The sequence below is a fragment of the Diospyros lotus genome, chromosome 8 (genome assembly GCF_014633365.1).
Source record: "Diospyros lotus cultivar Yz01 chromosome 8, ASM1463336v1, whole genome shotgun sequence".
In the NCBI taxonomy this organism is placed as follows: Eukaryota; Viridiplantae; Streptophyta; class Magnoliopsida; order Ericales; family Ebenaceae; genus Diospyros; species Diospyros lotus.
Genome location: NC_068345.1, coordinates 31,973,461 through 31,986,910, shown reverse-complemented (window position 1 = coordinate 31,986,910; position 13,450 = coordinate 31,973,461). Strand labels below are relative to the sequence as shown.

Below are 13,450 nucleotides of genomic sequence, written 5' to 3'. Positions count from 1 at the left end.
TTCTTATTTTGTACTTTTTTGTTTAAATTTCAATGAAATTTATATTTATATTAATACAGGTTAAATATAATGACGAAAATATAGAATCGTTACAAAATAAGTAGGGATATTGCCAAATTTTTACTAAAATAAATTAACTACTATTCCAAAAAAGCATAACTAAAAGGTTTTTCATGTCACAAGAAAAGGAAATATAGTAAAAAGATTTATTAGCAACATTTGCTACATTTTTTACTGAAACATAAATAAACATATTCATTTCATGATGATTTTGAAAATATAACAAAAATTTAAAAAAAATCGTAGCTAAATATTAATGTAATGCGACTGGATTGTTGCTACATTTTTGTGACATTTCAAAGATGTAGCTAAAAGTTCAGATTTTGAAAACATAACTAAAATTTTTGCTACGTTCCAAAAAATCGTAATTAAAAGTTATAGTTACATTTCCAAAATCGTAACGAAAAGATTATGTAAGGCGACGTTTTACGAAAACATAATTAATAACTTTTTGTAACGAGCTTTTTGCTACGTTTCTGGTAACGTTTTAAAAAGATAACTAAAATCTTTTAGTGAAGTTTCTTAAACTTTTAGCTATGAAAATTTTTGTAACAAAAATTAGATTGAATTTATTATAATATTTTAATATTAAAATATCACAATAAATTTGAGTTGTCAAAAAAATTATCACTTGAATGGTTGGTCTAGCTAGTAGCATCATCCAGGCGTGGGTAGAGAAAAGGGAATTAAGGTGGAGAGCGGTAGTGGAGGCGCGGGGGGATGAGTTGATTTGTGTCCTTTTTTTTTCTTTAGTTATTGTCTCTTGGTGCGCTTCCCACTGCCCGATGCCCAACGGCCGCACCGTACGAGCACTTCGTTAGTTTCTTTCTTTCAAAATGTCTTTTATTATATATATATATATATTTAATGGTCGCTAGCTTGGGGCTGTGACTTGATCCAAATCATCCAACGGCTGGATGCCGCCAATTTGAATTGATGGCAATCGGCATCGCATGCCATTAACTCCATAAGCATGACCCAAGATCCCATCCAATCCAATGGAATGGATTCAAATCAAGACATAATTGAAAGTTATTTAAAGACTAAAGTTATTCATCTTATTTAAAAATAATGAATAATAATGTGACAGATCATGTAAAAATATTTAATTAAGAAAGTTGAAATGATATTTAATAAATTTTATTATTTATATTTTTTAAATAAATATATAATGTCAATCAAATAATTTTATATAAATTATCAGATCAATACTGATCATCTTTAAAAATGAATAAAATTACTCTTAATAAAATTACAAAAATCAGCTCTAGTAAATTATTTGGTAAACAAAACTTTAGATATTGGATGTTAGGGAAAGAAAAACCCTTTCTAAGTTATTTGGTGAACAAAACTTTAAGAATCTTTATATGTATCATGCATCAACTCTCCTAGAACATACCTCCTTCTCACCAAAGCAAATACTCAAAAAGTCCAAAGTGTTTGATAGAACAATCCTACAAAAAGAGAAAAGAAGTGGCAAGAGACCTAGAGGTCTATCGGAGACTCTTTCGCATGATATTTTCTAATATTAAAAATTCATCTGGTAATCTCATTAAAGATGAGACTCTAAATTCTAATTAATTTTGAACTATTATAATTACTTATCATAAACTTTCAACCTCTTTTATCAATAAGAGAGTCCTTATTTCTAAAAAATAAATCATTGTTATTCAAAAAAGAATTATGCTAACTCTTTTAAATACGAAAATCTAACTTAAACATCAAAATATTTTTATAAAAAATGTTTATACAAAATTATTATTGTATCTAAATAATAATAATAATACTCTTCAATTACCATGACTTAAGACTTGACATTCAATGCTTTATTTTGATCAAAATATTTACAAATTAAAAAAATTACGTTTGACTGTATTTACAAAAAATTGCAAGGAAATAAATTTTTTACATATTGTAGGGAAAAGTTTATGCTACATAAAATATATTTTAACCTTATTTTTACACCAAAAAAATCATATTACAAAAAAAGAGTTAAATAAACATTTTATGTGATCGTAAAAAGTAAAAAATAATGAAATTTTAGTTTTACTCTCAAATCTCAATATCAAAAATGGTTTACCCTCTGACTAAGTGGTAAATAATTGAGTGGCCAGGTAATTTGGTTAACTTGGAAGAGCTAAACTAAACATGGAGGTGAGGCAATAGGAATCAAGAAACATCAATCCCCCATGTTTGTTTAAGTTGGAAATTCAGATGGTGGGTCCAACTAGTGCCGCCTATTCATGAAAGTGTTCTATTGTCAATGAATGCTTATTTGATACATACTTTAGGTGGTGGTGCCCCTCCACCTCCAGACACCTGTTCCATTATTTATTCAATCTTCTTCAACCATATCTCAGACTTAGATCAACAACAAACAACCAAGACCGAGATGATCAAATCAAGCATACTTTTTAGTTTTATATACCTTAACTGTCACATCCATCTGTTCTAATATATATTAATGTTGCAAAGTCAATATGCAACATTAATATATATTAGCCCTTTTTCATATTATATCAAGGGAACATTATTATTTGCAACTTCACATGTGTCCACATTTTAAAATCCCAGGCAATTAATTGTGGGTTGCTCTTTTCTGTTCCAGCATTTGTTTTCCATGGTAGAGTGCGCTTTGCCACAGGTGAAGAGCTTTACAGGGAGCCATAATAAGCTCTTTCTTCAAGTCTGATCAGGTGGCAGAAATGGCCCATGTTGAGGGAACTCTGTTTGTATTTACCGCCGGCATGTTGCGGACGTTTACGTCGAGAGGCAACATCCGGTACTCGATATCGAGATCTCGGAATATTTTGATCATCTCCTCCACCAGAAGAGCTCTCCTCGTGAACCTCTCACCCATGTCCTGAAAGTTCATCCGGTGAGAAAGCCAAACTGATATTTTCAGCCGATTCATGTCCTCCACGTCCCTCAGGACTATCATTGGCGCAGGGTACCAGTGGTCGCTCTTGCTGTCGACATACCTGTATTGGCAGCAGCCACAACAAACAGACCAAATATTTAACAAATTAGGATGTGTTTAGGTAACGGAATCTCAAGTTAATTGGCAATGCCTTTGTGTATATATTGTCAAGTAAAGATGAAAGCTACACTTAGTGCCATTTTTACCTAGAATGAGGAGGAGAAAATTTTTCCAAGAGATTCATCCCCATACTTACTTGGTGATTCTCTCTTTCATGGTAGTGATCTTTTCTAAAGGAGTTGCAACATGAACACAGAAATCAATGGCATCTCCCATATCTGGACTGCGGTAGTAGTTGGCAATGGGTTTGGTCGCTAGAACACTGTTGGGGTATATGATCTTTTGGTTATCGTACCTCAGGAAAACTGTAGTAAGTATATTCGTCTCTTCAACCACCATCTGAGACCCAAAAAAAAAAAAAAAAGAAGCCAGAATTACAACCTCATCCTTAATCATCCAAACAACATATGTTTACAAGCAGTATATGAAAGAACACAATGAGACAAATATTTTGATTACCTGAACTTCATCCACTTCACAACGATCGCCCACATCAAACGGGTGCATTACAAATAAGAAGATAATGGCCTCGAATGTCGTCTTGCATGTGTTTCCAAACATAAAAGCCACCAAGAGAAGCTGGGAGCCTAGGAAGACAAAGAAATGGGTAGTTGCTATCTTCAGTATAAGAAGCCAGATCACCAATATGATAATGCACACAGCTGCATTCAGCATGTGGTGGAGTTTGTTCACAGCTGTTTTTGTATCATTGAGGGACAATGCCAGCGCCCTCCGTTCTCTGAATGCTTTTATCTGGTAAAAAAACAAAAAGCATTTGTAGTAGATGGTGTTGGTGGATTCTGGCTTCTAAGTTTAAATCCCATTATAAAACTGACTTTGTTCATTTCTGATTTGGCCATTAAAAACAACAATAGAGGTTGATGAAAACTAACATTTCGGAAGGAACAGTTATCTTGCAATTCATCAAAGACGCGGCAATTTCTTTTTAAATAGTGTGGTCAACTCCTGCAAATTATGCAACGGGTGTCGGGCAAACAATGGCTAATCAAATGAAATGGCCCACGCTAAGCTGATATCACGTTCCACATTAGGTAGGCTAACAGCGACTAATCAAAATTCAATCTTGAGGCAGGATGAAATGGCTAACCACTGTCCATTCACAGTGTAATTGTAACAAGATGGTTAACAAATAAAAGTGTGGGAATGGCACCATATTACCTAGGAACAGAAGCACCAAACTCTTTTTGTGTTCTTAACAACTGCTGGTACAATCTGCATTCCTATCTCCAAGATCGTAACCATGCTCTGTTATTTCACAAGTATAGTTTCTCAAGACCATATTCAATCCAATCTTTGTGCTATGAAATTTTTAAATATTCCATCTCATAAATCCAACAATATTAGGCACGAACTGACTAGTTCAAGAAAGGTTATTTGGTCCATCTGAATTCTGTTCAAGAATGACACAGGACTGTAGCAAATATAATCACAGAAGACCAAATCAAGAAAAAAGAAGGGAAGAAACATAGACTACATTACCACCCAATTCTTCAGAACTCGTTTGCTGATTCCCTTTCCTTCACTTGCTCCTTCAAAGAGGCGCATAGTCTTCAAAGCCTCATCCTCCCTCAGAAAGCGCATTAGATCCTCCAGGAAGATATATCTGATCAGAAAGGGCACCATATTCAGATTTTCGAACAAATGTGAACCAATGAAACATCACAGTTTATCAGATGACGCGCTTATAGATGTGGTGCTCCAATTTTGGCAATAAGATCAGGTGACATATTAGTAAAACACTAACTACCACGACTTGTAAATTCTCTTAGCCGTATCTCCTTCCAAGCAGTGGCTTGAGTTGCATTGATAGTACCAACTCCAAAGATGCCACTTCAACTTCCTAGTAGTAAGGTAGCAACATTGATATTTCTAATTTCCATCACTTGGCTCTGTTCAAGCCTGATAAACTAAGACAAAGGCATAAACTACATAACAATTGAATTATCTTTTTGAGTCGATAATCGCCAGATCTAAACAAATTCAGTCCACAAATGATTGAAAAACAAGAACCCACAATTCTATCATTCATGGACACAAAGTCCTGAGGAATCACGTGCATTGAGCAATGAGATAAAAAGCTTACTTGGACCCTGCCTTAGCCACATTGTAGAATATCTTCTTGGCTGCAGCTTTTGCCTGGTATTCACTTGTGATCTGAACTGCAGACTCGTCCGCATCCGTTGAATCTTGGATTTGCTCAGCCAAAGTGGACAGGGCTCCTTTCCTGACAATATTAATCAACCTCTTCATATTCCAAGCCGAGACATTTTTCTGGTTCAGTCTGTGCAAGTGGTCTATGGTAATGGCTTCTTCGTCCGCCTCCTGCGACATAGCCCTTGAAAACCCAGGATTCTTTATAAGCTTGGGGCTCTTCTGATGTCTCCCACTGCCAATCAGTTTACCACCTTTCGGAAAAATATTCGCCCTCAGGTCGGGAGGCATAGTAGCCCCGGCACTCTGAAGTTTGTCAACTTCAGCCATGATCCTCTCTTCCTCTTCTCGCTCTTGCTGAATCTCGATCAAGGGAGGGCCAGACAGGGTCTCGATCACATATTGATTGAACAAAGACTCCTGAATTCGATCGAAAAACGTGCTAACATGGAAGGACGAAGCCAAAACCTTAACTAGAAGAGTCTTAAGAAGCCATATGAATACACCCACCAAAAGACAAACCCAAATCCGGGTCACATAAGGCAAAATTTTCGCATTAGTCACTCTCTCAACTCTCTTATCAAAGATCGAATGCGAAGCAATCAAAACCAAGCTCAACCATATGCAATTTTGAACGGCATTTCTCACCACATAGACAAAATACAAGACTCGCTTTCTTAGCAGAAAATTACGTTCGATGAAGAAGACAACGATTCGGATAACCCAACCGGAGACTAATCGGCCGGAAATTAAAACCAAAACCATAATCTCCCATTTCCAGAGTTCCAGTTCGAACAATGTTTTCCTTCGCAGGATAGGAATCGCGAGGCTACACAATAAACCCGTGATAATCAAAATCAAACTCACTAATTGAACCACTGACAATGTGCTGAACTTCATTTTCTTGTACTCTTCCGGCAAATCTTCCCCCAGGAACGGGTCGTCCTCGTCGATTTCGATCCCTTTGCCCAACATTCCGGACTTCATCAACCTTTGGGTCTGAGTCTGAGATCTCTGACCGTGCTCCGGCGGGTCCAAAAGCCTCGACTTCGTCTTCACCCTCAATAAACTCGACTTCCGCCGGAACGAAGCGTTGGAGCTACAAACCAGAACCTCGTCTTCAACACCATTCGATAGGCGCTGAGCCGGCTCCGCCTCCGTCGCCTCGTTGAACGAAACGTTAACCTCCCTCGGCGTCAACTGGCCGTGTCCGGGGCTCTCCGCTATCTTTGAAAACCCACCGGCGGATGGAGAGTCGATGGCGATATCGAACTCCCTCCCGGGCTTCATCAACTCGTTGGAGACATCGTAGCTGGAATCTCTCCACATTCGACTGCCACTGGGGCCGTCGCCGCAGCGCTGCGGCGGAGAGGTAGACAGCGAGTGGGAGGCCAGCTCGGCCTCGGAGATACGATCTTGGGAGTTGATCTTGAGGACGACGTCTCGACGACCGGTCTGGGGCATGATGGGGTGGTCGAGTTGGTGCAAGAGGACGCGGCGCTTTCGGGGTGGTGATAGATTTGAATGATTTTGTAAGCTTGTCCAATGAGCTTTGTTAAAATGTGTTAAATAAAGTTATATTAAAATAATTTATTTATAAAATTTAAGATAAATTATTTAAAAAAAAGAAAAGAAAAAATTTATCTTAAAAATTTAAAAAAAGAAGTTATATAATTTTTTTTAAAAAAAATTAACAAATACAATAGAAAGTATTTTGTGCAGAATATTTTTTATATTTCATATTTTTTAATCTACATCTTGATTAACAAATGTTACTTAATAAACTAAAAATTAGAGAAAAAATAGTGGGCAACATAAAATTTGCCCACTTTGGGCAATTTTTGGGGGGGACCCATGCCTCTCTCCCCCACCTCTTAGTGTAACTAGGTTGATAACATAAAATTTGTTAGATAAACATAATAATTCTCAAATTGAAAAACTTAAACAAATAACAAATTATTGTAACATTAAAGACTTCGACGATAAAGAAACAGGAGGAGATTCTAGATGATATATAAAAATATTAGATTTCTTTCTTTATATTTATCTTTTTTTTTGTTAAATTGAATAAAATAAAGTTGTTGTTAAGTTCAATGGTAGATAAATAAGATTTGATAATAATACAAATATTTTTATGATATAAATACATTTCATAAATTTTTTGTGATGAAAAATATATTTTTTTCATGTCTATTTATCTTAACTCAAGGGGATGCCTACTTCCCCCACCCTTTAGTGCATGCGCGTCGAGTAATATAACCTTCCCCAAACTAGAGAGCTTAAACAAATAACAAATTGTCATAACTTTGAAAGCTTTGATAATAAAGAAATAAAGGGGAGGAGATTCTAGATGATATACAAAAATATTAGATTTCTTTTCTTATATTTACACTTTCTTTTGTTAATTTGTTAAATTGAGTATGTTAGAACGGGAGGTGCTATGGCACACATTAAGAGGGGGGTGAATTAGATATTTTAAAAATCTTGATAGAATTTGAAAACTTTTTGACCTAATTGAGGTTTTAGTGATTTAAAACATAGAACATATGGAATGATAAATGTAAAGCAAGAAGAATAAATGACACAAAGAATTTATAGTGGTTCGGTTTAAACCAAGCTTGATCCACTACTTTAGCTCCCACTAAGGATTTAAACCAATTCACTAAAACCTTCTACTTACACAAGTAGACTCTCTAACTACACAGGTAAGAAATACAATCTCCTACTTAAATCAAGTAGGCCCTCTAGCTACACAAGTTAGGAAATACAAAAAGTGTACAATTGGAAAGAATCTAAGAGATGAATCTCTTAATTACAATGTCTCTCAAAAATGATACAAGGCTTGAAGAGAATAGTTACAAGTGAAGATCAAAGCCTTGAAGAGAGAAAATTAAAACACAGACGATTTTAAATACAAATGAGAATAATAGTAGGCTCAAATCATTTTATTTCCATCCATTAGTCTTATCTTGATCATCCTTGAGTTGTATTTATAGGCTTCCCAAAAGATTGAAGAGAAATGTAGCTGTTTGTGACCGTTGGAGTTTGAAAAACTAGCAGTTGGAAGCTTTCTGCAAAAGATATAGTCGACAGAAGAAAATGCATAGTTGACTATTTTTACATGTAAAACAAGACATAGTTGACAGACAAAAAAGCATAGTCGACTATCTTATAACACAAATTTTTCATAGTCAATAGACACATAAACATAGTCGACAGATGCAAAAATATGAAGAGAATTTTGAAAATCATGAACAAAAATAGTCGATAGATGAAAAATCATAGTCGACTATCCTTACATGATAGTCGATAGATCCAAAAATAGTCGACAGAAACCTCAAATAGTCAATAGATCAAACTAGCATAGTCGACTATCCTTATGCATAGTCGACTATTTTCAGGCATAGTCAACAACATTAAATCACATAGTCGACTATCCATTTGAAAACATTGAAAACTTAATAAATCCTCATTTTGATTTTTTTGAAAGCAAGTTGAGATTATCAAAACTATATTTTGAAACAAACCACACTCAACCATACTCAACATATCTCCTATATAAATTTTCATAACTTTGCTTCAAGGAGATTTAAAGATTGTTTTTCACATTCATATAAATTGATTAAAAATAAACTTATCCATAAATATTTACTCATAAAGATTTAGAGATTGATTTTCATATAGTTATTATCAAAATCACTATTTTATTATCCAAGAGTAAAATATCAGAGTAAAATAAGGTTGTTGGTAAACTAAGAGTAGGTAAATAAGATTTCGATGATAACAAAAATATTTTTATGATACAAATATATTTCATAAATCTCTTGTGATAAAAAAAATGTATCTTTTTGTGTCTATTTATCTTAGCTCAAGCGAAAAGGAGGGACCATGGGAGAATGGGACCCATGCCCCTCTCACCCCACCCCTCTTGTGCAAGCTCGCATCAGACAACATAAAATTTTTATGATGCGAGCAATGTAACAATCCCCAAAAAGACTCCGATAAAAAATAAAAAAAGGGGGAAGAGATTCTAGATGATAAATAAAAATATTAGATTTATTTCCTATATTTACCGTTTCCTTTGTTAGTTTGATAAATTGAGTAAAATAAGGTTGTTATTAAGTTCAACGGTAGATAAATAAGATTTTGATAATTATAAAAATATTTTTATAATATAAATGTATTTCATAAATCTCTTGTGATGAAAAATGTATATTTTTTGTGTTTATTTATCTTAGTTCAAGGGGGGACCATGGGGGAGTGGGACCTATGCCCCTACCCTCCTAGTGCAAGTCCGCGTTGGGCAACATAAAATTTGCCTGATGCGGACAACATAACAATCCCCAAACTAGAAATCTTAAACAAACAACAAATCGCATAATGTTGAAGATTCAACTCCGATAAGAAAGAAAGAAAGAGGAGGAGATTCTAGATGATATATAAAAATATTAGATTTCTTTCCTTATATTTACCCTTTCCTTTGTTAATTTGTTAAATTGAGTAAAATAAGGTTGTTGTTAAGCTCAAAAGTAGGTAAATAAGATTTTAATGATAACAAAAAAAAAATAAAATTATGATACAAATGTATTTCATAAATCTCTTGTGATGAAAAATGTATGTTTTCGTGTCTATTTATCTTAACTCAAGGGGGGGAGTGGGACCCACGCCTCCCTCTCTTGACCCTCCTAGTGCAAGCTCGCGTTAGGCAACATAAAATTTGCCCGATGTGGACAATATAATAATCCCTAAACCAGAAAGCTTAAACAAAAAATCGCATAATGTTAAAGACTCCAATAAGAAAGAAAGTAAGGGAGGAGTGTAACGACCCGTAACTCGTAATTTAATTTAATTATTAGTTATTAAGTAATTTAATTTATATTAAAAATAATAATTTTGTATGTTTTAAGGAAATAAGAAATTAGGTTAATTAATTATTTTATTTTGGAATATTTAAGGAAATAGGAAAAATTGAAATAAATTAAATTGTGATATTTTTGGAAGGTTTGGATGTTAATGTAAATATTAAAGGGGGCTAGAGTGTGAATTTTAAAAGATGGGGGGGGGGGGGGCGCTGGTGCGATTTCTGTAAAAGGGATCAGGGGTCCCTTTAAATTTAATGGGTCGCGCTATATGTATGAAGGCAGCGGTTGGGTCGGGTGGTTCGCGCGCGAGACGGGAGAGGTCGGTTGAGGCGGTGCCTTCCCAGCACCTGCCACGTGGCTTCCTCTCATCCGCTTCTTTTTACACGAATTTAAGCCCGATTTCAGGCGTTTTTGCTGTATCAGAAGCAACAAACAAATTAGAAAAAAGGAGCAGCGAGTGCGGGCGAAAATTGGGAGATTTTGGGGTTGAAATCAAGATTAAATCAAGTTTAATCAAAGATTTAATTAGCCAGGTATGTAGAGAAGTTAGTAATAATTATTTTGTGCGGTTGGAATTTCGTTTAGAATCCAATTTTATTAATTTTGGCAAATTATTGGGGTGTTGCAGTTTGTATAATTTTTACTACTTTGAGACAGAACAAGCCTAAGGATATTTTCGTTAAGGCAAGTTCTTTATACCCTCCACAACGTTTCTTTCGTTGTCAATTTATTTAACCTCCCTTCGTTTGTTTCGGCCGTTAATTAATTATGGAATTTTGAATGGTTTGCTTTAAATTTAATTTATTAAAATGGCCTCGTAGATTTTATTTGTTGGTTGCCTACGGGGGGTTTGTGCCACCCCCCATGCCTGTGGGAATGATGTCGTACTCGCTCGAGGATAGGTTCTTAGTTGTTCAGGTATCATTATGGATTTTTGGTTGTTCATAGACTAGAGCGGTTGGGCAGTGGGGGCAAGGGTCGGCTGTTTGGTGACGTTGGAGTGACTGTTGTACGGTCTTTCTTAGGCTGTCGGGTGGACACTCCTAGTCACTAACCGTTGACCGGTGCCAGGCACTGCTGATCAGCTCTATCGTTACGTGGTTATAGCATGACTGGTTACATTTTATTCTTGTTGCATTGTTTGGTGTGCATATGGGTACGAGTTGCATGTTGGGGTTTTCATGATTTGGTTGTGTTTGGCCACAGACATCCTAGTGTTGTTAGTTGCATCTAGCACGGGCATATGCATCGCATGTGATTTACTATGTGGGCGAAGCATCTGCCTGATGCCTGGATGTATGGGCACCAGTGTATCTAGTTGATGCTTACTACGCCTTGCATTTTATATGCGCATTGCACGGTTACTTTATGTATAGTGGTCTCGAACGGGAGTACCATTCCAAGGGAGCCTAGGGCTTAGTTATTCAGAGGCTCAGGTCTCGGGAGTACCGACCCGATGAGTGCGCATAGGTTTGTTGAAGACATTTGTTGCCTTTCAGGGCAGCGACAGGTTGGTATGGGACTTGGGTGTCGGGTGTCTTGTGTGGGCCCCAAGGACCGGTAGGTGTTTTCTTTATGCTATACTTTTGTGTTGTAGTGTCACATGGCTTGTGTGTATGTGTGGGACTGTGTTTGGGGTGATCTCTTCTTCTATTTACTTTATACCCTTCATTTCCTTATAACTTGATGAGTCTTGCGACTCACCTTGCTTTCCATCATTCCAGGTAAGGGTAAAGCGAAGTTCGAGGGTGAGGATCATACCACCTAGTAGCCAGCCGTGTCGGTAGGATGTATAGTTAGCTTGCCCCCGTTGTCTCTAATGTTTGGCAGGATTTTTGTCTCTCATTTTTTACTATGCCGGGTGTTTCCTATACCTTCTATTTGTTGGCACAAGTGTCTGTATATATATTCTGTGACCGCTGTTCTAGCGGGGTACTCGTGGGCGTGCATGTGTATAGCCTTGCTTTCGCTGTTTTATTCCTTGAATATGCATGCCAGGGTAATTTCCTCGTCTTGTGTTTTATTCCTTTCCCTTCCATAAGCGCTCTCGTTCGGGTAGACTGAGTGGTTGGGATATCCGAGCGGGGGTGCTTACAAGGAGATTTTATATGATATATAAAAATATTATATTTCTTTCCTTATATTTACCCTTCCTTTGTTAATTTGTTAAATTGAGTAAAATAAGGTTGTTATTAAGCTCAATGGTAGGTAAATAAGATTTTGATGATAACAAAAATATTTTTATGATATAAATTTATTTCATAAATCTCTTGTGATGAAAAATGTATGTTTTTCATGTCTATTTATCTTAGGTTGACTAATATTTAGTCTAAATCGACTGAAGTGAGGTATAATGTTTAAATCTTTTCACGTGCCATTTAGGTCAACTGAAATTAAATTTCGGTCAATCGAAGTTGGCCAATAAGTTTGGCCTTGCGTCTTGGGTCGACCTAGCTTTCGACCAAAATTATGCGAATGGCTACTGGATAACTTTGGTTGATCAAAGTTGTGCCTTAGGTTGATCGAAGTTCAACGGTCGTTTCTATTGCTCTGTGTTTTTAACACCTCTTTTTGTTGCACGCTAAGGATATATTTTTCTAATACATTTTTAACTTATACTTCAAAATCATGGCCTAATTTTTTCATGCAAAAAAGTAAAATCTCTTTTGAAGAAAAGGTATTTTGACTTCTTTTTTTGCATATTCTTATCACTAACTTGAATTTTTTGTCTCAAAAAATTTATGGCTAATTTTGTTTTCAGGGTGTTTACACAACTTTTCCATATTGTCTTTTTGTATAATGATTTTTCTCTAATGTATGGTGTTCGCCAAGATCCTTACAGCTATTGTTGGACACTGAAAAAGGTTAAAAAGTTTTTGAATTTCAAAATCATTTTTTGTCCCTCTATGTAACAGCTAGTTACCTGAAGATGCCTATATATAAAGAGCGAGTATAAATGCTTCAACATAACTAAAGAACAAATTATTAATAGAGCATTTAAACAAGAGTGAGAAGGCTTAAGTGCTAGAAGTGTGTTAACTGGAATTCTCAATTGTTGGTGACTTATTTGGTTTGTCTCTGGTTGTAAGTTTGTTATTTTTGCTCACTTGTTGTGTGAAGAAATTGTATTTGCTAGCAATGTTCTAGTGATTCTTGATTAGATAAGGGATTGTATATTGGTTTTAGTTTCAATTAAAAATTAGTGTTAATTCTTCTTAGTGAAATCTTAAGCTTAGTCTTGAGAGAGGGGATTAGGCTCTTTAAAAAGATCAACCTCTATAAAATTCTCTTGTTCTTTGTAATTAATTGATTTCAA

The 13,450-nt window shown here is 35.6% G+C and overlaps 2 protein-coding genes across 3 annotated transcripts in view; both read right to left on the bottom strand.

Moving 5' to 3' along the window:
- LOC127808459 (mechanosensitive ion channel protein 6-like) overlaps positions 1-6,785 on the bottom strand; it is a 39,050-nt gene extending 32,265 nt beyond the window's left edge. Inside the window, exon 1 of the mRNA XM_052347013.1 lies at positions 6,386-6,785. Coding sequence (XP_052202973.1) covers positions 6,386-6,736 — 351 coding nt within the window. The 5' untranslated portion in view covers positions 6,737-6,785. The remainder of the gene's footprint in view (positions 1-6,385) is intronic.
- The window catches only part of LOC127808458 (mechanosensitive ion channel protein 8-like), an 81,952-nt gene continuing 70,931 nt past the window's right edge, over positions 2,430-13,450 (bottom strand). Inside the window, exons 2-6 of one of the 2 annotated variants that reach the window (XM_052347012.1) lie at positions 5,205-6,385; positions 4,601-4,724; positions 3,560-3,853; positions 3,237-3,439; positions 2,430-3,041 (exon numbers count right to left, since the gene is read on the bottom strand). In XM_052347012.1, the coding sequence (XP_052202972.1) occupies positions 2,753-3,041; positions 3,237-3,439; positions 3,560-3,853; positions 4,601-4,724; positions 5,205-6,385 (2,091 nt within the window). In that variant the 3' untranslated portion in view covers positions 2,430-2,752. The remainder of the gene's footprint in view (positions 3,042-3,236; positions 3,440-3,559; positions 3,854-4,600; positions 4,725-5,204; positions 6,386-13,450) is intronic. The other variant, XR_008024946.1, reaches the window with a different exon arrangement.